This window comes from Lagenorhynchus albirostris, chromosome 12, assembly GCF_949774975.1.
Source record: "Lagenorhynchus albirostris chromosome 12, mLagAlb1.1, whole genome shotgun sequence".
Classification (NCBI taxonomy): Eukaryota; Metazoa; Chordata; class Mammalia; order Artiodactyla; family Delphinidae; genus Lagenorhynchus; species Lagenorhynchus albirostris.
This window is the reverse complement of record NC_083106.1, coordinates 42,134,930-42,159,984: the sequence shown is the minus strand read 5'-3', so window position 1 is coordinate 42,159,984 and position 25,055 is coordinate 42,134,930. Positions and strand designations below refer to the sequence as shown.

The 25,055-nt window shown below is 43.3% G+C and overlaps 1 protein-coding gene across 1 annotated transcript in view; it reads left to right on the top strand.

Annotated features, from left to right (window-relative positions):
* Nucleotides 1-6,823: 6,823 nt before the first annotated feature.
* The window catches only part of SLC35F1 (solute carrier family 35 member F1), a 422,653-nt gene continuing 404,421 nt past the window's right edge, over nt 6,824-25,055 (top strand). Inside the window, exon 1 of the mRNA XM_060167349.1 lies at nt 6,824-7,055. Within this exon, the coding sequence (XP_060023332.1) occupies nt 6,880-7,055 (176 nt within the window). The 5' untranslated portion in view covers nt 6,824-6,879. The remainder of the gene's footprint in view (nt 7,056-25,055) is intronic.

Here is a 25,055-nt window from a genome sequence, read left to right as displayed (position 1 = left end):
TTAAGGAATAGAGGAATCAAGGCATTTAGTAGGTCATTTATTTGAATGTTGAAACAAAAGTCGTCGTAGGAACAGGTAGAATGAGAAAGTGAGTCAGGGGCTAAGATGATCAGTTAATGAGTGGTATTGGCAGCAGGTCAATAGGTGACAGCAATAAGGAGGGGTGGTAAGTTGTCAAGTGTGATGTCGTGAATTTCAAAGGAGATGTAGATTTTAAAGAAGTGTAAGGAGAAATGTTGTGAAAGAAGAAACAAGAAGCAAGAGGCTTCCTATCCTAGTTCTGGGACCAAAGCTAAGTAGAGTGTAAGAGAAAAAGCAGCACCCACCTGAAAGGGCTTCCAAGGGAGTGGAGTCGTAAGGGACATTCAGATTTCAATTACGGCAAAGAAAGGTGAAGATGCTGAAGATGAAAAGAGTAGTTTTCTGATAACATATCATGAGTCCTAGAAGGCATAGAAAAAAGTTAAGGGTGTGGGAAAGTGGGAGATCAAGTCAGTTTAGGGATATATGGCTATCATCCTGTGGGTGATGGTTGATAACTTAGAAAGCTTGGGATTTTGAAAGTAACAATCAGAGATATGAGGCATGAGCGGATCAGTCTCACAGGTGAAGTTGTAGTCGTCAACAAAGACAAGGAGCCACTGGGGACCTGTCTTTGCTTGCAGCTGATGGTTGCTTGTTGCTAAGGAATAAGAAAGGCCCTCTCTTTTAGGCAGCCATTGGCATATAGATGATAATTAAATCATGGGTATGATGAGCTTGTCTAGGGGGTGTAGAGTGACAAGGAAGGGGTCTAGAGACTGAGACTTGAGGAATTATGACATTTGATGGCTGGGTGTAGGAAGATGAGCTTATAGAGAAGACTAAGAAGGAGCCATCAGGTTAGAATAAGACTAGAAACGTGTGGGTCATGATGGGATACACTGGGAAAATTTGTTTTATACAGAAAGGATTAGTTAATATTGTCAAAGGCTAAGGTGAGGACTAAAAACCCCGTTGACTTTTATAACATGGAAATCACTGATAATCTCAGCACGAGTTTTATGTGAAGTTACTGGACAGAAGCCAGACTGATTGAGGAGTGAAGGAAAAGTGAGAAAACTGGGATAATGAATTGGCAAGTTCAACAGTTTGGCTTTGAGAGGATGATGAGAAATGGGAGGGTGATGTGGGATCTAGAGAAGGTATCTTTTTTTGAAGATTGGAGAGACTTGAGTATGTTTGAATATCTACAGGACAAGGGAGATGTTTTATATATAGGAGGGAGAAGAGACCATTGATAATATGAGTAAAATTTCCAAGAAACTGAGAAGGAATGATAGAATTGCATTTCTTCTTAGAGAACACACCAAAAAAGGTTGGTTTGGAGGTCAAAGAGTAAAATTACAGAAGAAGTAGTCTCAGAGGTAAAGTTAGTAGCTTTTGTGTTTGATTCCTAAACCACCTTTCATCCCAGATGTTTAGTCTTAGCCAATCATGGTATTGTCATCCTCTTTGCCTCCATAGTGTAGGACAGGTGTGTGGCCCAATCATGGCCAATGACATGTAAGAGAGGTCTGTCCATGGGTTTCTGGAAGACATGGCTCCTTTCTTTTCTGGATGTTGGTGTACTTGGATCAGACACATAGAACTGCAATCTTCTGGCAACCCTGAAGTAACCAAGCTGATGGCACAACCAACTCATTGAGGTTGGTAGAGAAAGATGGAAAGACTCTAGGTCTTTGGTAATATTCCTGAGACACTGTATTAACTAATTCTGGATCCTGCCCAACCCCTGGATTTCTCATTCTACGATACAATATATTTCCTATTGTGTGAGCCAATTTGAGCCAGGGGTTTCAGCTACTAGCAGTTGGATATGTCCTAACTAATGCAGTAGGATTAGTTGCTCTCAAGACAGAACTGACACAAGAATGCTAGCTGGCTTCTAAGGCTGGATAATACTCATTATTTTGAGATCTCACCAGAAATCTGTGGCCCTTATGCTGGTTCCACATAGAACATTGTGGCTGTTTGTTGTTGTTTTTGAATTGTATACACCTCAGTGCTGGGTGACAGAGACATTATTTTAGGACTGAATCAATACACAAGTAACTAGTGCTCACAGGGTCTAATGATCTTGCAAAGTCAGCTCTAACTAAATTAGCCCTGAGAAAAATTGGCCTTCAGTAAGGTTTTTGGCCTCTTTAAAATTTATTACCAAATAGAGAATATGGCATGTTGAAGTCTGAGTCACAAAATAAGAAACTGGAGTTAGGTACAAAATTAGGAGTTCACTTGGGTTTCTGAGTAAACAAAAATATCACAAATATATTTTCATGTATTTTTTTGGGAAGATTAAGTAGAAATGCTTTAAAAATAAAAAGAATTTATAAATAAAAGAGAAATTGTTATTGGGTTAGAGGTAGACTATTTGCCTTCTCACTATTTGACCAAGTAATGTTGAAAGATACCCAGTATGAGATAACTTATTCCCATTGACTTTAACAACTCACCGATGTTTACAAACCTAAGGGGAAAAAAAATCTACTATATCCAAGTGAATGAATAAACTCAACCGTGTTTAATTTTTGATTTGTAAAGTGAAAAAAAATTGTTTACCATCTTCCTACCTTCCCCACTTTGCTGCCAGAAGATGTTAACTAGAAAATGATGTCTCACCATTTATTATATTCTATGATTTTATGTCAACCCAAAAGACAAGAAATTGCTTGTTGAATTGTAGCTGAATCTCTCTGTTGGGAAACTGAAGGTTTATCAATGAGGAAAGGATAGGCATCTCCAGAGAATGGAAGCACAATTAGCAAATTAATGAATCTGTCTGTAGATTTATTGTGACAATTATTTGTTAGCTTAACTAAGAAATTGTTGCAGCTCTTGATGGCAACCCCGTCTTTTCCCCCTTAGCTGCAATCTGCTTAGGAAGGTGCCTTGACAACACCAAGAATTCAATGGAGAAAAAAAATGTCAGAGTTATACTTCTGTATTTTCCCTTTCTTTAGAAAAAATGTTTATTTTTGTCAAATTTATATCTGTACATGGTTTAAAGAGTCGATCCTACAGCTTTGTTAAGCAAAACAGTGGTGCCTCTCCCCACCTCTCCACCATTTTCCCCTTCACCACAAGCAATCACTTTCCACTGTCTTAGCTGATTCTCTTATTGATCAAGATGCAGTGTCTGCATTGTTATGGCTCAGCAAACACAATTTGGAGTTTAGACAATTAGTGAACTGTGATTACTTTTCCCCTCAGGCCTGAACAGCTCTCAGTTATCACTGGAGTTCATAAGTACCATTTTTTGAAATTTTCTTTTTCACTTGTTGTTAAGACCTACCCATTCTACTCTTTTTCCCTTTCCCCTCTCCACAAATTTCCCACCAGCTTTGTTTTCTTCTCTCCTGCATGAATTCAATTAAGTGAATGAAACTCTGAAGCTCTATCATTCTAGATGCCATGCGTTTAGTAGTGTCTGTTGTGTAGATTCAACCAGACTTAGGAGAGAAAGAAAAAGAGTGAGAGAATGGCACGGGGAAAGTACATGGGCACTGGGTATTTGCAGTAGTACAAGCAATTCCAGACAACTGTTGAGCAATTTGGAGAGAATCATCCATCACTTCTGAAGCATAACTTTGAAGCTTTAATTGGATAAACACACAGGTGTGGTCTATGCTAAACAGATTGGTCATAATGCCTGGTGACTGAGGTCTGAATCACAGACCAAAGTCTACTCTTCCTTACACGAGTGGAAGTGTCTTCAAAATCAGCAACATTAGAGAAAGTGTTGCTGAGATTCAACTTCTGCTTCCTAAAGGAATTCAACAGTGCTACTGTGTGTCTTAAGTGAGGTTTGGATGATGTAAGGGGAAGAGTGGAATGGAAATTTTGCAGTAGTGATGTGCCCATAACCACAACTGGTCAGAGAGGTAAACTGAGCAGTCAAGTATGACCCTGGCATCCACATGCCACTATTAAAAACTCCAGCCGACAGCCTTCATCCCTTGAGGCCAAAGAGGCAGCTGGGGGGAAAAAGGGAAATAGGCCTTCCCCTCATCTTTTCTGTTTAATTCCATTCTGACACACCACTTGACCTTTGCGCTTTTAATACCTGTTTCTCTGTCTCTCAAACGCAATTCAGCTCCTTTTTAGGAGATGCTCATGAAACACAGAATTGGAGGATAAGTAGGGAACTGCTGTTGTATCTCCTTTACCATAATGAATAATAAAAACATGGTGCTTGAGACTGCTTTTGGGTCTTTTCTTAACAGCGAGATTGAAATTCTACATCTCTCATCCTGTTCTCTCCCATCTTGGTTTTCTCCCTTCCTGATTCAGCGGAGATTTAGATCATTTGCATTCAGTGGTCCCTCTAGAGGAATGACCATGTACAAATGCTGACATTGAAGTGCAGACACAGCACTTGTGACGTGCCAAAAACATTCAAGTGGAAGCAAGCCAAATGTGAAGGAAGAGGGCACTGAAGCAAACGTTCAAGGCAGACACCTGAAATTACTATAAATGTTGTTTTAATAGAGAGACTCCAACCATGATTTGTTGTCAGGTTCAGCTGAAGTGCATTTCATTCATCTCCTACATTTGGTGGGTCCTCCAAGGGCAAACTCATTATGAACTATTAGAATCTTAATGCCCATGAGGTTACAAACCTTGATCCTATTCGTAACAATTCTTCAGAGCATCCTGTACAAATCTGAGGTGGAAAAATATGAGAATGATTGCTGAGAAAGAATGGGACAGTGTGTGAATTATAAAGGGGAAAATGTTCTAATTTGAATTAATTTTGGTAGAAAAAGACTTCAGGGATATTTCAGGTGGTAACTGGGTTTTAATAAATTGAAACATAGATTGGAGAGTGTTTTTGGATAGCTGTTTCCTCACATGTTCAATGATTAAAAAAAAAAAAAAGTGCTCCCAATCTTGTTAAAGGAATGGTAACTTACTTCTTAACCAAAAAAATGAATCTCATCTTCTTTTTATCCTCCCGTCTCCCTTTTCCCCCTCTGTTAATCAGACAGCCCATCCCTTTTTTCAGTGTTGCTTTCTCCTCAACCCCCTTCTCTGTGGCACATCCTATCACCAGTATTTTTTTTTTTTTTTTTTTTTGCGTTACGCGGGCCTCTCACTGCTGTGGCCTCTGCCGTTGCGGAGCACAGGCTCCGGACGCGCAGGCTCAGCGGCCATGGCTCACGGGCCCAGCTGCTCCACGGCATGTGGGATCTTCCCGGACCGGGCATGAACCTGTGTCCCCTGCATCGGCAGGCGGACTCTCAACCACTGCGCCACCAGGGAAGCCCTCACTAGTATTTTTTATTTGCTGGTTTCCAGTGCATTTGCATTCAGTGGTGGTATCAGCTTGCTTTTCTGTAGATATACTTACCTATTAAACATATACAGGGCAAATAATTCCACATACTGCACTGAAATGGAAAAAAATGTTAAATGTGTATCATTTTTCACTATAGGATCTCTATCCAGGCAGTCTAGATAAAGAAAAATGTGAAAAACCTCTCTCTTAGGAGTCAACTATTAACTGGGATCTAGATCAATAGGTCTGAGAGATGCCTGGGACAGAGAATCAGTTTCCTTTGGTGGCAATATCGTGTTCAGGTCTAAGATTTCTGAGCCAGATACACAGGGGTTTTCCCTTTTGAGAGTGGAGATCTGTGGTAGTAGCGCCACTGAAGAAGCTGTCAGGGCCCCCTGCTGGGTGGTTTCCCTCATTTAACTCTTACAGCACCGCGGGGAGAGAGACAGTAGTCCCGCTGCACAAAGGAGAATTCAAGTAAATTGTTTAGGGAGTCTCTGCTAATAAGTTTTAGAGGCACGATTGGAACTCAAATCTGCCTACATTCCCTTCACAGTGTTATGAAACCGAGACGTTGAGTTGGTCTGATATGCTTTTTCCAGTCCCCAGAATGAATTATTTGTGAGAAGTTGTTTTTCCTCCAGTTTCTTCCAGGCCCGTTATAGTGACTGTAGGTGTAATATTTAGGATACTCGAGTTTGGCTTTGTAATCCAGGGCCGGCGCCCATTCTCAGCATCCTGTCGTTGTCCCGGGAAAGTGGTGCTAGCTTCCGCAGCATCTCGGCAGCAGAGGGGAGTTCCCTCTAACTAAAGAGGGAGGATCTATTTTCAACCTCACGAGCGGGGGGGGAACCCACAAACAGACAAACAACAACCCCCAAAGAAAACAATCACAGCAACCCAGACCGTGGGCCTCTGGTGGACTGGGGACGGGAGGGTCGCGGCATCGAGGCACCTCGGGAGCGCCCTCTGGCGAGAACAGAGCGCGCGTCCCCCGCCCGGCCCCCCTTCGCCGCCGGCGCTGCGCCCCCGCCAGGCTCTTTGGGTTCACTCTCGGTCTCTCACTCCGTGAGACACAGACGGCAGCTTTCCGAGCGAGCGGGGGAACGGCTGAGGCGACGCCAGCGCCACTGCCGCCGCTCGCCCCGAGAAGACCTGGGCACCGGGAGAGAAGCCAAGGCCCGGAGCCCCATCCCCTCTCTCCTCTGGGGTCTCCTAAGCCGACCGGCCGCTCGGCGCCCCCGCGCGACACCCTTCACGGCCACTTCGCGGGGCGTGCCGGGACTTGAGGACGCGGCTCGGGAAGAGCTGGGGCAGGAGACGGCGGCGGCGGAGCGAGGGTGCGCACACTGGGACTGGAGAGGTGTGAGTGGCGGGCTGGGCGGCGGCGGCGGCGGCCGTAGCCGCGGGTGCCTCCCCGCCTCGCCGCTTGGCAGGCAGCACCGCCTCCCCGGGCCGCGGCCGCCCGGCAGAGTCCTCCGCGCGTTCCCGGGCCCGGAGCCGGCGCACGATGCGCCCAGCAGCGTTCTGAGCGCCGCCGCGCCGCCGCCTCCGCCGCGATGATTCCCCCCGAGCCGCAGCAGCAGCAGCAGCTGCAGCCGCCGCCGCCGGCCCCGCCGAACCATGTGGTGACCACCATCGAGAACCTGCCGGCCGAGGGCAGCGGCGGCGGCGGAAGCCTGTCCGCCTCCTCCCGGGCCGGCGTGCGCCAGAGGATCCGCAAAGTGCTGAACAGGTGAGCGGCGGCGGGGGCACGGGGCTGCGGCTGCGGGCGCCCGGCCCGGGGACCCCTCCATCCCCCGGGCGGCCCGGAGGCCCTTTGGGACGGACGGAGTCGCGTCCGGGGAGACTGAGGAGAGCGGGCGACGACGCGCCCCGCGCTGGCGGAGAGGCCGCGGCAGCTTTGTCCCGGAGCGGGGAGCCCCGTGGAGCCCCGGAGCGCCCGGGCGCCGGCTGGTCCGAGGCGGGAGTTCGGGGAGAGGCGGGCTTCTGCTAGCCTGGCTGCTGTGTGTCCGCGCTCACACCCTCGCACACGCGTGTCGCCTCGCGTCCCTCTCCCACTCGGGCTCCAGCTTTGCGCTCGGGGGCCAGAGCGGACCTGGGGGTGGCCGGGGAGGAGGCGGGAAGGCGCAGAGCTGCGGGGATGGCGTGGAAGTCGCCGGCCTCGCGCTCCGCCCGGAGGTATCCCAGCCCCTCGCCGGGAGATGGGGTAATGGAGACAGACCCGGCGGGCGGCGCGGGGACCCACTTCTCCCGCCCTGCGCTCCAGTTGCGGCTCCGACTCTTTCTGGCTGGGAGCGGGGATGGGAAGGCTACAGGCCTGGGTCAGACCCAGGCAAAGTGCAGAAATGTTGCGGGAAGGGTATGAGGAGGAGGCTCCTGGCTGTGTCGAAGCCAGAGGAGGCGAACGCTGGTGGCCGGCGCCTCCAGTGCTGGAATCTGCGCAGTGGATGGATCAAGGACGAGGCGTTTAGGATGAGAACCCGGGTTGATGTGAGATGGGGCCCCCCTGGCGCCCCTGAGTCGGCCGTGATGCGAAAGGGACTTTTTCTACTAAAGTAACTTGAAATGGTTGAAGAGCTGACACTTAAAAATCAAATAGAGAACTGGTTGTGTGTGTTTTTATTTGGGTGCGTGTGTGCCTCTCGATGCATCTGTTGGGGGTAACTCTTAAGGTTGCTCTGTGCGTACAGGTTTCTGTGTGGCACTCTTTTGGGGTAGCCGAGATTCCCCCCAGGGATTCACCTCGAGCTCTTTGGGGCTGAAAGCTCTAGTGGGAGCACAAAATACGTACAGAAATAGAAGCTTGAAAAGCTCCTTATTTTCGGAGTATGGTTTAATTTAGTCATATGAAATCCCAAACCATTCAGGAGTCTTCACCTGTGAAGATTTAACGTATATTAGCTTACTTGTGGGTACTTCCATGTGTTTCCATTTATTATCAAACGAGAAGAAATTCACTCTGAAGTGAGACAGGAGTTGGTAATAGAAACTCAAGCCCTTTACTTCCCTTTGATTTGTAGCTTAGAATAACACCTTCCAAAATATTACATATTACATCTAAAAAAGATAATGAGCAGAATAAATCAAGAAGATGCTGGCTCAGTACCTATTCTGTGGGCTTCCTATCCTTTCTGAATACCTGTGATGTTTTTGAATTGTAAATGACTTGGCATTGGCTGTTTAAATTTTTATGCAGAATATGTTAATTATTAATTTCCCTCATCAAGCTGAGAAAAAACTGGTGCTATTGTTCATTTATCTTTGCTTGATTGTAAGTTATTATTGACTCTGTGCAGGTTATTTCTTGATGTTTCGTGGATCTTAGAGTCCAGAATAACAAGAGCACTGAGGTGGGAGCTGAGGGGCTTGGTCTGTCATCATTCCTCTGCCGCTGACTTGCCACGTGGCTTGGGGCAGAGCTGTTCATCTCCATGGCTCTTGGTTTCTTCATTTGTAAAATGTGTTTTGTACTTGTCTTACCTCTCTTATCATGGTTTCGAGAAATAGACTTGGGAAAGTATAAAGCTTTACACGAATTCATTATTCAACCGAATTCTGTTGTCTAAGGGAGGGCAGTGGGAATATCGTACACAAGTTAATTGAAGTCATGGTACATCATGGGGAGAATGTTGTATTTTACTAGCCTTCAGTGATCTGTGACATGAGTGTTATAGAGGAGGAACTTAGACTGAAAGGTTGGGTCCATGACATTTCCTGGCAGATACATCTGTGAATGGAACCCTAGGGTTATAGCCTTTAGATTTCAACTGAAACATTTGGTTGTCTTTCAAAGACCTTCAGAATTTTCAGTGTAATATTTTGTATTAAGTAGATGATCTTTCCTTAGCCTTAAAGGATAAGAAGAAAATATTTCTTTGGAGCAGGAGCGCCTTTGGTAAGGAGACTGAAAAAAATCAGAATAAGTGTAAAAATCCTGGTGGAGTAATTTCGTTAGCATGCTGATGGGCTTGGCTTTTGCTCCATGATTTTGTCAACAGGAGACAGCACTAGCTGTGGCTGTTGAATGGTTGGGCTCTGTATAAAAGCAAGAGGTGGGGGGCGGGAGTGGCATTTTCGAGTTCCTGTGCCAGCACTTAGGTGTGGCTCCCCTCTGGTCTGAACCCTCCAGGTATCTTGGACTAGGCAGTAATGGCTTTAAGGCTGGCCCATTGGCTGCCATATCATAAGCATCTTTGTTCATTTTCTAAAAGCTAAAGATCCCTTTTTGCTTCTTTGTCTTCTTTTCCTCTTCCTCTTTCCTTAATACTTCTATTTGCTTCACCTACGTTGCCCTATCAACTAACTGTCTTCTGGACAATTTTCCTTTCATCTACCTCTGGCATGCAGCAACTTAGCTGCTAGCAGAAAGTGAGGTTGGAAATCTGGAAGTTTGGAGCCAATATGAAAAATATCCCTCTAACTTTTGGCGTGCAGATATACTGTTGGCAGCGTTCTAGTGCTGTGAGCTGGCCAGTAGAGTCTCTTCAGTGACTGAGTGGGGCATTGCACCACTGTTAGTTACTCTGAGCATCCCACTGGGCCAGAGGGGCGGTGCTGAGAGACTGAGGATGGTGCCCTGGGACGAGGAGTGTCAGACTGTGAGCACCGCAAGCCTGGTGAACTGCCTGCCACTGGTCACAGCCTGTAACAGTAGCTACCTGCCAACCCAGAGGAAGAAATGCCAGCACATATGCTGTCTGTATCCTGCCTACCGAGGGATAGGTAAAGGGAGAAGTACTGATTAATAATTAAACGTACTGTCTTTCAAGAAGCTTAGAATGAAAATGCAGTGTTACCTTAATGCAATCTGCCTTACATTGTCCTGCATCATTTTATTTCCTCAGTATATCTCCATATCCTTTCCCCTTTCTTTAAAGGCTTATTGAGTTGGATGGTTGCATTTTTTGTATGACAAATAGGGCATCTCACTGATTGACTGCTCCCTGTAGAACAATTAGAGTAGAATATAATAGTATCCATGATTTTGGTGAAAGAGGAGGTGCTAGATAATTATGTTTACCAGTTAATAGGATGTGTCACATTCTTCTCCCCTGTCCTGTTCAAAATTGTTTTGGCAGTGTGATGCAAGAAGTACAAGATGATTTAGATGCTGGGATAATTGCTACTTCTTTAATTCCCAAAGATTTAGAATAATGTCTTGGTTCAAAGAAGGAAAAAATTATGGCAAACTCCTCTTCCCTTATTTCTTGAGTGTGAGATAGTATTTATTACCCTGCCACAGGCAAGCAAGATATGACAAAAAAGAAAATACTTCAAGGGCAACAGTTGATGACCCTCTCACAGAAACTGCTGATACTAGTAGATTTCTTAGAAACATATAGGAGTAGATACTAATCTATGTAGTATGTGAAGATTTTCTGCTCTAAAATGATTTCATTATGAAATGTTTGTGAAAAACGAGTGATAGCTTGTTTTATGTTTTGCATGTGTGCGATTTTATTTATCTTTTCCCACTTGAATATTAGTTTCAGATCTTAATAAAAATAACCATGAATTTCAAGTTTTGACCCAGTTTCTTCCCAATAAGAGATGCATTGGGTTGTTTCAAGTTATAAAGGCATTTCTGCCTTTTTCTGTCTTGTGGTGGGGATGTTTAATCATTGGAATGGAACCACGAGTGTGACTCTGGGTCATCCATCCATTTGATTTGAAACTAGCTGATTTCTAACTTACATTTTGATTTATTTCATTAATTTTCAAATTTATGAAACTTTTTTGAATTGAAAACTAAAAAGCATTAAGGAAGATACATAGGAGAGTTGGTAGCAAGCCTACATAAAATCGATATCCATGTGGGAAGTTACCATATGTGATGGGACAGTATGTATATATAGCTTTTCTGAGTTATTAAGTAAGGCAGAGAGAACATGGTGAACCAACAGAAGGGCTGCCAGGAACAGAGTTATGCTTGTACTATTAGGTACAGTTGATGAAGACATCTGTTATCATTTAGGTGATCCTTTTTTATCAAATGGGACGACTTTTGTTAAAAAATTGATAGTGAGGCTCTTCCTCAAGCTGCTCCTTCTAACAGATGTCAGAATGAAAGGGGAAGACCAACCAGTAATGAGGATAATTGATACAGAATATTCCAAATGGAGCAGCATGGTGTGATTGAAAACAGACATTTCTAAGATTAGTAGTAAACAAAAGATGTCTGAAGGACACATTTATTTTTAACTAAAGGACAAAATTATAAAACTGGAAGATCATCCAGTATATTTTTTTGCATGGAGCTTGGAAAACTGAACGTTCATATTAAAGGAATATTTGGTTTACCTTGGATAAAGTGGTGCATTTCCAAGGAAGTAACGTGTAAGAAAATGGACCTATCTTCACGTAATTTTTCTTTGACCTTTTACTCTCTCAAGGTCCTTCAGTGCCTCAGGACCATAATAAAAGATGTCTGTTTTTACTGTACACTGCTATAGATGTAGACAATATGGCAAATTGAGTTGGCTGCCCATATAGTTCTAAAGTTACTTAATGCAAGAGCTGATTTATTATTTAATTGCTGTTTCTCATAAGAATAGAATACAGCATGTGAAAGTACCACCACCAGGTTTTAGTTTAGCTTTCTCATTCGAGTTCAGGCCAATGAGCATTCACTGAACCTTGTTCAAACACATTATTTCTTGATTATGTTTCTAGAAAAGTATACTTAGAGGAAGTCAAATGCCAATAGATACATGGAAAAATACCGCATACTGTTTGGCATATTTCTTGACTGTGACATGAACATCTACATGTATACATTCATTTATTCTTTTTTTTTACTTTAAACTTTTGAATTTTATTTTATTTATTTTTTTATACAGCAGGTTCTTATTAGTTATCCATTTTATACATATTAGTGTATATATGTAAGGTCTGAAACCACATAACATAAACTTTACCATCTTAAGCATTTTAAGTGTACAGTATAGTAGTGCTAACTGTATGCACGTCGTTATGCAGCAGACCTCTAGAATTTTTTTAATCTTGCAAAACTGAAACTCTGTGTCCATTGAACAATAACTCCTCTTTTCCCTTCCCCACTGACCCTGGCAACCACCATTCTACCTTCTGTTTCTAAGAGTTTGATTATCGTAGATACCGCATATAAATGGAATCATGCAGTGTTTGTCTTTTTTTTTTTTTTTTTTTGCAGTGTTTGTCTTTTTGTAATTGGCTTGTTTTATTTAGCATAATGTCCTCAAGGTTCATTCACATTGTCACAAGTGGCAGAATTTCCTAAGGCTAAATAATATTCCATTATGTGTGTGTGTGTGTGTGTGTGTGTAAGTAATACCACATTTTCTTTATCCATTCACTTATTGATGGACATTTAGGTTACTTCCATCTCTTGGGTCTTGTGAATAAAGCTGCAATGAAAATGAATGTGCAAATGTCTCCTCAAGATCCTGTTTTCAGTTTTTTTAGGCTATATAACCAGAATTGGGATTGCTGAATCATATGTTCTATTTTTAATTTTTTGAGGAACCTCCATACCATTTTTCATAGCAGTGGTACCATTTTGCGTTTTCACCAACAGTGCACAAGGGTTCCAGTATCTCTACATCCTGCTAACACTGTGTTTGTTTTTGATAGCAGCCATCCTAATGGGTGTGAAGTGATATCTCATTGTGGTTTTGATTTGCATTTCCCTAATAATCACTGATTTTGAGCATCTTTTCATATACTCGTTGGCCATTTGTATATCTTCTTTGAAGAAATGTCTATTCAAATCCTTTGCTCATTTTACAATTGGATTGTTTGGTTTTGTTGTTGTTGTTGAGTGGTAGGACTTCTTTATAAATTCTGGATATTAACCCCTTATCAGATATATGATTTGCAAGCATTTTCTTCCATTCCAGTGGTTGTTTTTTCACTCTGTTGATTGTTTCTATATTCATTTGTTCCTAATCACTTTCTGTGTGCTGAGTCCTCTTCTGGAGGACACATACATAGCAAAACATTATTCTTGCTTGAAGGACCTCAAAATCTAACTGGGTAGCTTGGCATATGTACTGCTATTGAGAGTGAATGATTATAATCTGTAATCTGAATTTTTATGCATAATGCTTAATTGTATGCTTCTAAATATCTAGATGCTAGAATCATATAAATAAGTTGTCCTGTGTTTTGTTTAAGTATATTATTATTAAACTTTTTAAAATATTGTTTTCTGCTAGATTTAAATTTTCAACTCTCAAGAAAATTTACCTATGTGACTGTGATGTTAAAAAATACCTTACATACCATTTTACAAGTTCTGATATTATGAACCATCAATTCCTGCCCTTTTAACAAATTAATTAGGGAAAGCTAGTACAACTGAATACACATTTAAAGAAGGCTAAACATAAAAAGAAACGAAATCGAGTTATTTGTAGTGGGGTGGATGGACCTAGAGACTGTCACACAGAGTGAAGTAAGTCAGAAAGAGAAAAACAAACACCATATGCTAACACATATACATGGACTCTAAAAAAAAATGGTTCTGATGAACCTAGGGGCAGGACAAGAATAAAGACGCAGGCTCAGAGAATGGACTTGAGGACATGGGGGTGGGGGGGAGGGTAAGCTGGGACGAAGTGAGAGAGAGCATTGACATATATACACTACCAAATGTAAAATAGATAACTAGTGGGAAGCAGCTGCATGGCACAGGGAGATCAGCTCGGTGCTTTGTGACCACCTAGAGGGGTGGCATAGGGAGGGTGGGAGGGAGATGCAAGAGGGAGGGAGTATGAGGATATATGTATACATATAGCTGACTCACTTTGTTATAAAGCAGAAACTAACACACCATTGTAAAGCAATTATACTCCAATAAAGATGTAAGAAAAAAAAGGAGGCTAAAAACGAAAACATGCTAATTATGTCCAGATTTAGAGTGACAGGGCTACAGTTCCTAATCATTCCTGGCTTGGAGATAGTACAAGGTACTGATCCATTGTGTAAGACAAATACTTCACTGGTTTCTCTTTTCCTCGTCCACTCATTCATTCAATCAGTCAGTCATTTATTCAATGAGTATTTATTAAGTGTTTACTATATGTTGGACACTGCTGGATCATAGTGGTGAACCAGACAGTCATGGGGCTGACGTGGACCCTTGAGTGCCATTGGCGGAGTTTCTAACTGTTATTACCCTTTCAATATAATCTATCAAGGGGACAATTTAAGTAAAGTAGAAATAAAGATAACATACATCAAAATGATTAGATTTTCAAGCTGATCTAACAGAGATGCAGAAAAAAGCCCCATAATTTAGCTGTTTCACCTGTAAGAAAACTACTCAAGAGGAAGACTGAACCCATAATAAAATTACTTGGAGTTTACACATAGGTAAGAGGCAGATCTTTCTTGAGGAATAAAATACAATTTGTTTCACTTAGGCCTTTAAACAAAGGAGGAATAGCCATTAATGTTCATCTACTTTCAGAGTGTTAGAAGAAAAAGTGCCATTTCAGGGCGAGCCTATCAAGGTCATTGCCATATAACCCAAGAGAATAGAGTTTCCTGAAAATATCAACATTCTGACAGTGCATACACAACTTTGAGGGAGCTTGGGGACATGTTTGTGCACTGCAGGTAAGAGAGATTGAGGGTGATTTGGAAGGACTTGATTGCTTTACTATGTAATTTGATACAACCTATGAGTGTTTGAATTAAAATGAGCATTTAGACAGTAGCTCAAATTCTTAAATGTTATATTATAAAGCATACATTTTATATTATAAAATTTTACATCATATGTTATTCTCATAATAATCTTTTTATAGATGTGGAAACCAATTTTTTTTTTTTTTAGTGTTTCTTTATTTGGCTTTACCGGGTCTTTGTTGCAGCATGTGGGATCTTTTTACTTGTGACATGCGGGATCTAGTTCCTTGACCAGGGATCGAACCCCAGCTCCCTGCATTGGGAGTGTGGAGTCTTAACCACTGGACCACCAGGGAAGTCCCATGGAAACCAATTTTTATGGTAACACAGCTAAGTGCTTTTATAAGACTACAGAGGAAGGAGAGACTAGGCTGGAGACAGGGCATGAGGGTTTAGGGATGGCATTTGTCCTTGGCATTGGAAGATGGGGTCTTAGGTTGGGCTGCTATAACAAAATATCATAGACTGGGCAGCTTAAACAACAGACATTTATTTCTTACAGTTCTGCAGGCTGGAAAGTCTGAGATCAGAGCTCTGGCAGATTGCATGTCTGGTGAGGGCCTTCTTGACTTGCAGACAGCTGTCTTGTACCCACACATGGTGGAGGGAGAGAGTGAGAGTGAAAGAGAGTGAAAGGGAGAGAGAGATCTCCTTTCCCATCTTGTAAGGATACTAATTTCATAATGAGGACGTCACCCTCATGACCTCATCTAAATCTAACACCTCCAAAGGTTCCACCTCCAAATACTATTACACTGGGGAGTTAGGCTTTAACACATGAATTTTGGCGGGGACATTAACATGTGATCTGTAGCAGATGGGTAGGATAGGAACACGTGCAAGAAGGGAGATGACAGAAAGGATGAACCAAATATAGAGTAAGAGACTGGAGGAGGATTAAATGACCAGTTTGACAATATTATATGTAGGTAAAAAGGCAGTAGAGTGAAGTAAGGCTAGAATTGCAGGATGGAGTCAGATAATGGAAAGCCTTAGACACTCTAATATGAGTTAGACTGTGGGTTATTATTTTTGCAGGTTATTGAGTAGAGAAAGGACTTGATCAGAGATCTGCCCGAACATTATATTTTGGACAAAGTCTGTAGGAGAGATGGACAGAGGATGGACTAGGGTTTAGGGGTCAGTTAGGTGGCTACTGTAGCCGTATAGGGGAGTTGAGACAGGAGTCTAAATGGGATGGAGGCGGCCAGGTTGGAGAGGGAAGTGCTGTAATTTGAACAGAGTGTGGACTAGGGTCAGAGAGAGGAAGATTAGATTATTTTTGAGAAAGTACTCAATAGTGTCTGCAACATAGTGGGTGGTTAATACTTGTTTGCTGAAAGGTTATAAACTTGCTACAAGGAAGGGATCTGCTCGCTAGGGCAGAAGAGACCTAGGGTGTTACCTGAACTAGACAGGCAGCTGGAGGACCTTAGCCAGCTACTCAGTTGTCTGTGGACCTGTGCTGATTCACAGATTGTGTAACCAGCCTGTGAGAAGAACAGAGATCAAGAGTAAGCATTAGAAATAGCTATAGCAACTTGACAGAGTACTTTTATGTTTTTTTTTCTAATATTAAAATATTGGGTCATGTATTTTAATTTTTGTTTTTTTGCCATTTTATTTTTCTAGTAGTTGATTTTTTGAATTGTATTTTACAAAAGAATTGTCTTCAGTGAGTTGAAAAAAAAGAACCAATATCTTATAACAGATAGTTTGAGAAGCGCTGGTCCCAGTCCAGTATCCAAGAGGGAGCAACAGCGAGTCTGGATTCTGGAAGTGCATCTAATCATGGGGTAGGTAGGGGGTCCTCACGGTGGCAGCATTCGGCTGGTGCTAGTCATGGCCCTGGAAATCTGTACATCCCAGCTGGCAATGTGGAGGCAGCAGGTTAGACCTGACAATAGCTACATTAAGTATCAAGGACTCAACCCAACAGGCTAGGTTGGGGCTCCCACCTTAAAGGGATCCCCTGGAATGTTAGGCGGGGAAGCTCTTTAGCGATGAGAAGGGGTACAGCGCAGCCTACCTTAAAGGGATCCCCTGGAATGTTAGGCGGGGAAGCTCTTTAGCGATGAGAAGGGGTACAGCGCAGCATCGCAGTTCTGTGGAATGGGGTATAAGTGGAGAGTGCTATTTTTCAAGGATCTTAAAGTTAAAGAGAGTAGATTCTAGGTCTGAGTGCAGAAAGGAGGGTCAGGGTTACAGGGGGGGCTCAGCATGAGCAGCAGGACCACTGGCATGGCTCTACTTCAAGCTCTGCGGAGCATAGAGTAGGGACTCTTCAGCCATTCAGCACCATAATTACTGAGCCAGGTAAGAGGCACCATCTAGATATTGGGGAAACTGCAGGGAACAGGACATAAAGGGCCTCCACTCTCCTGGAGACTATGTTCTAGTTGGGGGCAGGCAATAAATGCATACATAAGACAGATATCTCATTGTGCTAAGTACTCTCCAGAGAATTAAAGTGGGGCGATGTGACAGAGGTAACGGGTGGTACTTTAACTTGAGTGGTCAGAAGAGGCCTCTCCCCGTCCGGTAACATTGAAGCTAAGATTGGAACGACTAAAAGGAACCGGCTACTTGAGGGTCAGGAGGCAGTGCATTCCAGGTGGGGATGCTGAGATGAAACAAGCAGCAGCGTGACTGAAAGTGAGGGAGTGCAAGAAGGAGGGGAGCATGGGAGGGGGGAGATCACGGGCTGGGGTGGGGTGGGGGGAGGCAGGCGTGAGGTCTTTTCGGGCCCCATAGGCCGGGAGAAGAACTTGTGTTTTATCCTCAGTGGGATGGGGGAGCAACTGAAAGGTTTTAAGCAGAGGAGTAATGTGGATAATGTTTGGAAAAGCCCACCCTGGCTGCTGTTGGAGAATGGACTGCGGGAGAGGTAAGTGGCTCCAGGAGGAAGGAGACGTTGCAGGCTTGGACTGGAGGGTAGCAATGCGGTGGAGAGAAATGATTGCGTTCTGGAGTGATTCATCTTGGGAGATGGAGTCCATGGGATTGGATGAGTGGTTTGGTGAAGCTGCTGAGGGAAGTGAATAAAGAAAAACTCCAGTTTGGGGTGCATGAGAAACTGGGTGAGTGATGGTGCCCTTGTCCAAGATGGGAAAGACAGGGAGAGGAGCATGTTTGTGGATAAAAAGTCAAGAGTTTACTTCTGGCAAGTTAAGTTAGAGATGTTCAGTGGAAATGTCACATGATAGCTGGAGTATGGGATTTAGGGAAAAATCAGGGGCTGGGGATTTGGATTTGGGTGTCATTGGTGTGGTCCTGGATAAGATCATCTGGGGACAGTCTTTCGATAGAGGAGAAAAGGGGTCCCAGGGTCACTCTGGGGAGCACATCAACTTCCGAGTCAAACAGAGGAGGAGGACCCAGCAAAGGAGTTGGAGAAGGAGAGGTCTGAAGCAGGAGGGAAAACTGGAGAGTACAGTGTTCCGAAGCCTAGAGAAGTAAGTGTTTTGAGAGGGAGGAAATAAACAGTGCGGGTGCTGAGAGTAATCAACTGAGGGAAGGGTGGAGAAATGATCAGTGTCTCTGGCCACAGATAGGCACAGGCTCAGGTGGTGGGTGCCGGTGGAAGCCTGGATGGAACGGTTTGGAGAGCGACTGTGAGCTGGGGGTTTCAAAACATAACTTTTGAAAAGTTTTCCTCTAACCAGGAGCAGAGTAAAGGGAGAGTCTGTTAAGAGAGGACATAATACAAAAGGTCTGTATGCTGATGGGAAAGATACAGTGGAGAGGGGAAAATTGCATATGCAGGAAGGAATGGGATAAAGGAAGGAGGAAGGCCTTGCAAAGGCTGAGGTGGTAGGATCCCAGGTGCAGGGGGAGGGGTTGACCTTCGAGAGGAGCCAGGACACTCTCCATGGTCCAGGAGTGGCGGGGAGAAAGCGTGGGTGTAAATGAAGGTAATTTGGTAGATTTGGTGGTGAGAATAAAAGGTGATTCCTGTCTGGTGGCTTTTCTTTTTCTGTGAACTATGAGGACATCCTATCAATTAAGAATGAGGTGCTAGGTAGTGGGGGAGGGGTGTAGGACATTTGTACAGAGAGAAGTGGAAATAGTCATTTTGAAGAGTCAGAAAGGAGACATACAAGAGAAGTATCGTAGGATTTAAGGGCAGAGCTATGCGCTTTTTTTTTTTTTGCGGTACGCGGGCCTCTCACTGCTGTGGCCTCTGCCGTTGCGGAGCACAGGCTCCGGACGCAGAGGCTCAGCGGCCATGGCTCACGGGCCCAGCCGCTCCGCGGCATGTGGGATCCTCCCGGACCGGGGCACGAACCCGCGTCCCCTGCATCGGCAGGCGGACTCCCAATCACTGCGCCACCAGGGAAGCCCTGTGCGCTTTTTTGACATTTGTGAGGAGGAGGAGGTGAGGAGTGTGATGGGCAGAAAGAAGCTACTGCTGTTTAGAGTCTGTCTTGGAAAGGGTTAGCTCAGAAACAGATCTGGGCCCTGGTGACAAGGCATGCAGGAACCATCAGTAGATTCAGCTGTGAAGAAGTCAGGGTATTAGTGCAGGGCGTATCTAGGAGAGCTCAGGAGGATTTTGGTCCTGATTATACTTGGGAGTGGGGTGTGTGAGAGAGAAGGGGGAATTAAACGTCCCTTGGAGATTTTGTATCTGAAGCCCCTGGGATGATGATGTCCCTTTCAGAATGTGAAATGTGAGATGTTCTGTCACAGGGAACTGACTTCCGTTTTTCGGGGACCTCAATATTCTCATTTGTAAACTGGTTAAAATAATCCTAGCCCTTCATTTCCCATTGCATTTTGGGGATTTTTAAATGACATAACATCTGGGAGAGGGCTTGGAAAGCTGCCAAGCACTCTGCATTTGTTATCCTGATCACAAAATTGAAGTGGGAGCCCGGTTTCTCGTGGCTTTGTGCCGTCCTAGGCCCGGGATAAGCGCTAAAGAGCGCCCTCAGCGCGCCGAGGACTTGGATGCAGGAGCTGCTCTGCTCGGTGGTTTTCCTCCTGAGCCGTGCGGGTCAGAGTCTGAAGTGGAACCCACCCACCTACGAACAAGGCACGAGTCTGTTTTACTTCAATGTATTGCGTTTTTGGAAAGCTAGATATATTTAAACATTTTTGGCTTAGTTTTAAGAACGCCTCTTCTTGGGAAGACTAATTTGGCAGAAGGCATCTGCCCTGCAGTCTTATTGCGCCTCTCAGAGTGATGGTTGCTTCCGCGGTACCTGCGGTTTGTAAAGGAGAGTTTAACAGGTTTCGGGAAAGGGTTAGCGCCTCTTGAACTGGGGACGTTTCAAAATGAGCTTGGGCCTAAAAGGCTCCATAGAGCCCGGCAGTGGGACAGACAGAGCGGCTCAGAGGGAAGGCACAGAGCAGCTTTTATGTGCTAATGAGGGGAAGCCCAGATGCCAGGGGGATCAGAGGAGCTCTTTGTGACGCGGGGATGGCTGGAGCCTCTGTCCTTATCTGGATCGTGCCGCAGGCAGGAGAAACACTGCGCCCTCACAGAGGAGCCCTTGCCTCCACGGATAGCCCTACACACCGCTCCCAATGCTGCTGGGAGGTGAGGGGCTGTGAAAAGTCCCAGGGTGGGGTGACTGCTTGGAAGCAGGGAGGCTGGGAGGTGCGAGAGGTGTACGTGGGGAGGACGGAGGATGGGAAGGCGGAGAGCTGTTCGGTAGGGTGTGTGGAGTCAGAGAGCTAGGAAGGACTTCTACAGCTTCACAAAACTAACTTGTCCCTCCAGTGCTGCCAAGCTTGATGAGTGGCCTTCAGTCCAAAAGGAGGTGAGCTGTCCTTGAAAATAGCACAGGTCAGTTTTTAGCTAGTTACAGGGTAAGTCTGAAACACCACCAAAACCAACCAAACAAAAACTACCATCACCCAGTGAGTGCTGGAATGAATTTCACATTCTGGTTACTCCAGTAAGTGATTACTCCAGCATTGCTAGCTGGGAGGGGTTAGGAGCACCCCTGTGGTTGGAAGCAGGGTCAGGGAACTTGTCTTGAACCTGAATTTGCATAGGAGAACACAGTGTTTACAAAGGTTGTGTGTTTAACTTCTACTGATGGAGAGATTGGGTAACCAGCACACCCCTAGGATTGTTACTGTCTCTGGAAATATGAGTTCCCAGATAAGACAGACCAATGAAGACATCAATCCATGGTACCTTGACCTTTTCTTTATCTCCTGCTTTTCATTTCTGTACCTTTTGGGGGCTATATAAACATTTAAATATAATATCTATTATATACATTATTTCTCAAATAGTGTATATTAGGTATTATTTGTAATGAATTTTTGTCTATTGATCCATCTGTCTCTTTCTACCTTGCTCTGTTTCTCTCTGACACACACACACACACACACACACACTCTCACACACACGCACATTGATAGAGAATAGTTTTTCCATTTGGAATAGTTTGTTTTCCTTCTTTGAAGATAGCCCTCAACTTTCCTTACCATGCTTTTTTTGGCTCAGAGTTGGTTCAAGGAGAATGCTTTATGTTTAATGTGTTTAAGTTTTACTTAAGAACCACATTGAATTGGAATCACTTAAGAAAACAAAAATATTCAGTGTGAAATTACCTGTGAGCTAGCTATATCTGCATGTGTGAATACAACTGTAGAACAAGCCCCACATAAAGATTCCGCCTCCCCCCACCCCCTCCCTTTCCTTGAGCCATATATGGTTTCATTACAACCCTTCAGTTCCAAGTGGTAACGAGTCCAGTGACTTGACTTAAAAATGTATCCTTTTTTATAGAGCTTCTTTTTGGATGATGAAAAATTTCTGGAAATATATGGAGGTAATGATTGCACAACATTGTGAATGTACTTAATTAATGCCACAGAACTCTACACATAAAAATGGTTAAAATGGTAAATTTTGTTATATATATACAATATAAAATATATAGTATAAATATTGTACATATTGTATATATGCAATAAAAATATTTTTAAAATGTATCTTTTTTTACCTGTTCTAACAGTTTGTGTGATTTTAGTGCTTTTCAGGCAAAATACTTCTTTCTTTATTTTTTTTTAGTTCTTTTTCGTAATGCTTCCTATTTATTTCCTGCTGCTAATGGGGTCCCTGCATTTTGGATTGACCTTCCCCAGTGTAAGCCTAAAGAAGTGTAAGCAATAAGGTGCTTGTTTGCACTGGTTTTAGAAAATTGATCATATGCAATGCTAGTGCTGATAAGTGGACTCATCTGCATCCAATGTGATGAGACCATAATTATTACCTCCTTAGCCCCAAAGTTCATTGCAACCTGAGAGTATGCCTACGAAGATGATGGAAGGAAAGCACGGTCCAAAGCATTTATAGCAATGGATATCAGACTGCTCCTTTTGGATATTAGTTTGTTGAAGAAATGAAAAATATGTGGGTGGGAATGTGTGTGGATGGCCTGCAGGACCACGACTGCAGTTGGTTGGGCTGTAGGTTGGTGAATTGAGATACAATAACAAAAATGTGCTCTCCCTGTTTTCCCTTGTCACAGCTAGAAAGCAGTTCATTGGATTTAGGAACCTGACGATTCTCTTCCTTTTTAGTGGTTCCTGGAGTAGGAGGTAAAGAAGCCAGAGTCTGTAGTGCACACTTTTTCTAAAAAAGAAATTTCTACAGTCTGATATCATTTACCCCATACTCTTGGTGTTGGGGGAGGTTAAGACATACACAAGAAGCAAAGGCATTTCAAAGTGAAAGGCAGAAGGAAATGGAATGCTTGGGTCAGGGTGGAGGAGCCCTGCAGAGAGCTAGCCTTGGATTTCTAATATTCTCTGCTATTTTAACCATTAAAGTAATTCGCTCCATAAGGCTTAAAAGGTTGATTCCTGTCCGTTCTTAGGGAAACAAGTGAACAAACAAAGAAAAAAAAGTCCCAGACACCATGTGACGTGTGAGTGAATCAAAGGCACCTTCATTCCATGGCAAAATTCCCACTTTGGAGAACTATTAATGTTCTCTGTGGAAATGTTTTGAACTTCAGAAATGAATAAAGTAAAGCAGTGAATGACACTATAAAACCCTGACCCTCAATTTTCAGGTGCTGCTAGGCGGTGCTATGAGTGCTTCAGAGTACAGTCTAAAGATATACTGATATAGAAGCTCAGTGTATGCGACATTATAACTCTTCAACCAAAACACAAAGGCACCAATGCATCTGAAAACCTTGAAATCTGACCCTCAACCCCCAAAGTCTGGGTTAGATGCCCCATTCCATGTGCTGGCTATTGCCTGTCATTTCACACCCTACATTATTTTCTTGTCTGAACTCTCCTAATGGGTTGTAAGTCCACAAGGGTGTTCTCTACCCAACATCTTACATAGAACCCAGCATGAAGTAAGTGCTCAATAAATATTTGCTGAGTGACGGGGCGAATGATCTGCTAGAGGCCCCTTCAAAAAAGAGATTATTTTCAGCAAATTGACGTTCTCTGATTTTCTTTTCTCAAATAATGTGTGTCATAGAGCCTGGGACAGAGTTGGTACGCAATAAATTTTAGTTTCAGTTTTTTTTAAATCGATCTATGTAAAGGTAGGGGATGTAGAAAAAGTATAGAAGGATGATTTGAATGGTGCCAGAGATGGGGAAACACTAGGTGTGATACATAAGCCCTACTCATACTTTAAAACTCAACACACGTTTCTATCAATTCTGTTTCCCAAAAGTTTTAAATTCTCTCTACCAAGAAATTTCCTGTGGGATAATCAGTTGTAGAAATAAAAATAGAAGTCATTTTAAGCTCATTATAAGCAACAGTGGTTAAGAACAGGGCTAGACTGCCTACTTTAGCATCTGAGTGCTCTAATCTTGGGGACCTCAATTTCTTATCTTTTTCCACGTTGTTGTGAGGACTAAAAGACTGTGTATATATGTACACACACACACACACACACACACACACACATATAATCTGGCACTTAGCATCTGACATATAGAAAGTCCTACTCAAAATTTTATTATTATTATTAGCATTAGTATTAGTATCGTCATCATCATCATCATCACTGGCAGGTAAAAAGCCCAGGAAAACATAGGGAAGAAGAAAACTAATTGCCAAGAAAAGTATGTGAAAGTAGGGCCCATGTCTGGTTTGGTTAGTGCTTTTTGCCCAGTGCCCAGCATAGCCCTTGGGCATTATAATGTTGATAATACTTGTGTAATGAATTAATGGTGTGTACTTATGGTGGTTTGGGGAAGGAAAGGTAAGAGAGTCATATGGTAAGGTCCTAGCTCAAAGTAAGTGAGGAGAAAGGAGAACATATCTTATTCCTGTTCATAAATATTTTCCTAAACAATTTATACCAGTTAGAAACTAGAGTTAAATTTCTTCTTTAAGTACATCACCTTGGGAAAATTAAACAAGATTAGGTTTATATCCGTTGTATGTCTGCTTCAAGGAAAGCAGTCGTAGGTGTGGTTAAGAGATGCAAACTTACAAAGTTAGGTCTCTGCTTGCAAGTATGTTTTAATCTAGTTGATCAGTTATTATTTCAGTCAATCAATTAGATTGCTTTCCTCTTAGGAGGTGAAGTTAGTCACAAGGAAGGATGGAGCATTGCTTGAAGGTGGCTTTGGAACATGGGACACTGGGCATATTTTTATAGAGGGGGAAATTGTACCACTAGACAGCTATAAGCATATTGGGCTAGAGAAGAACGCACAAGTGAGGGAGACCACCAGAGATCAACCTGGTTGTCTTTGAAGTGTGTCCAGAACTCTCCACCAGTGGGGTCAGCCACCACTTCACCCAAAGACTTTCAGGGGTATACTGGTCAATAACTTTGAGAATATATCTATGTGACAGCTGTGAGAATTTTGACAAGTCATTTGAAATATACAGTCACTACATCCCTGTCCAGTTCTTATGGTATGTTCTTACGGTATACATGACAATAAAACGCAAAGACCTTCTGAGAAATCAAGTGATGTTTATTTTTAAAGCATATCTCTAGTCCTTCTTCTTCGTGTGCTGGTCCCTCAGAATAAAAGTAAATAAAGCTCAGCCGTTTCAGCGCTGGTTCCATGTGCTTGTGTCCTGGAGGCCAATAGCCCATGCA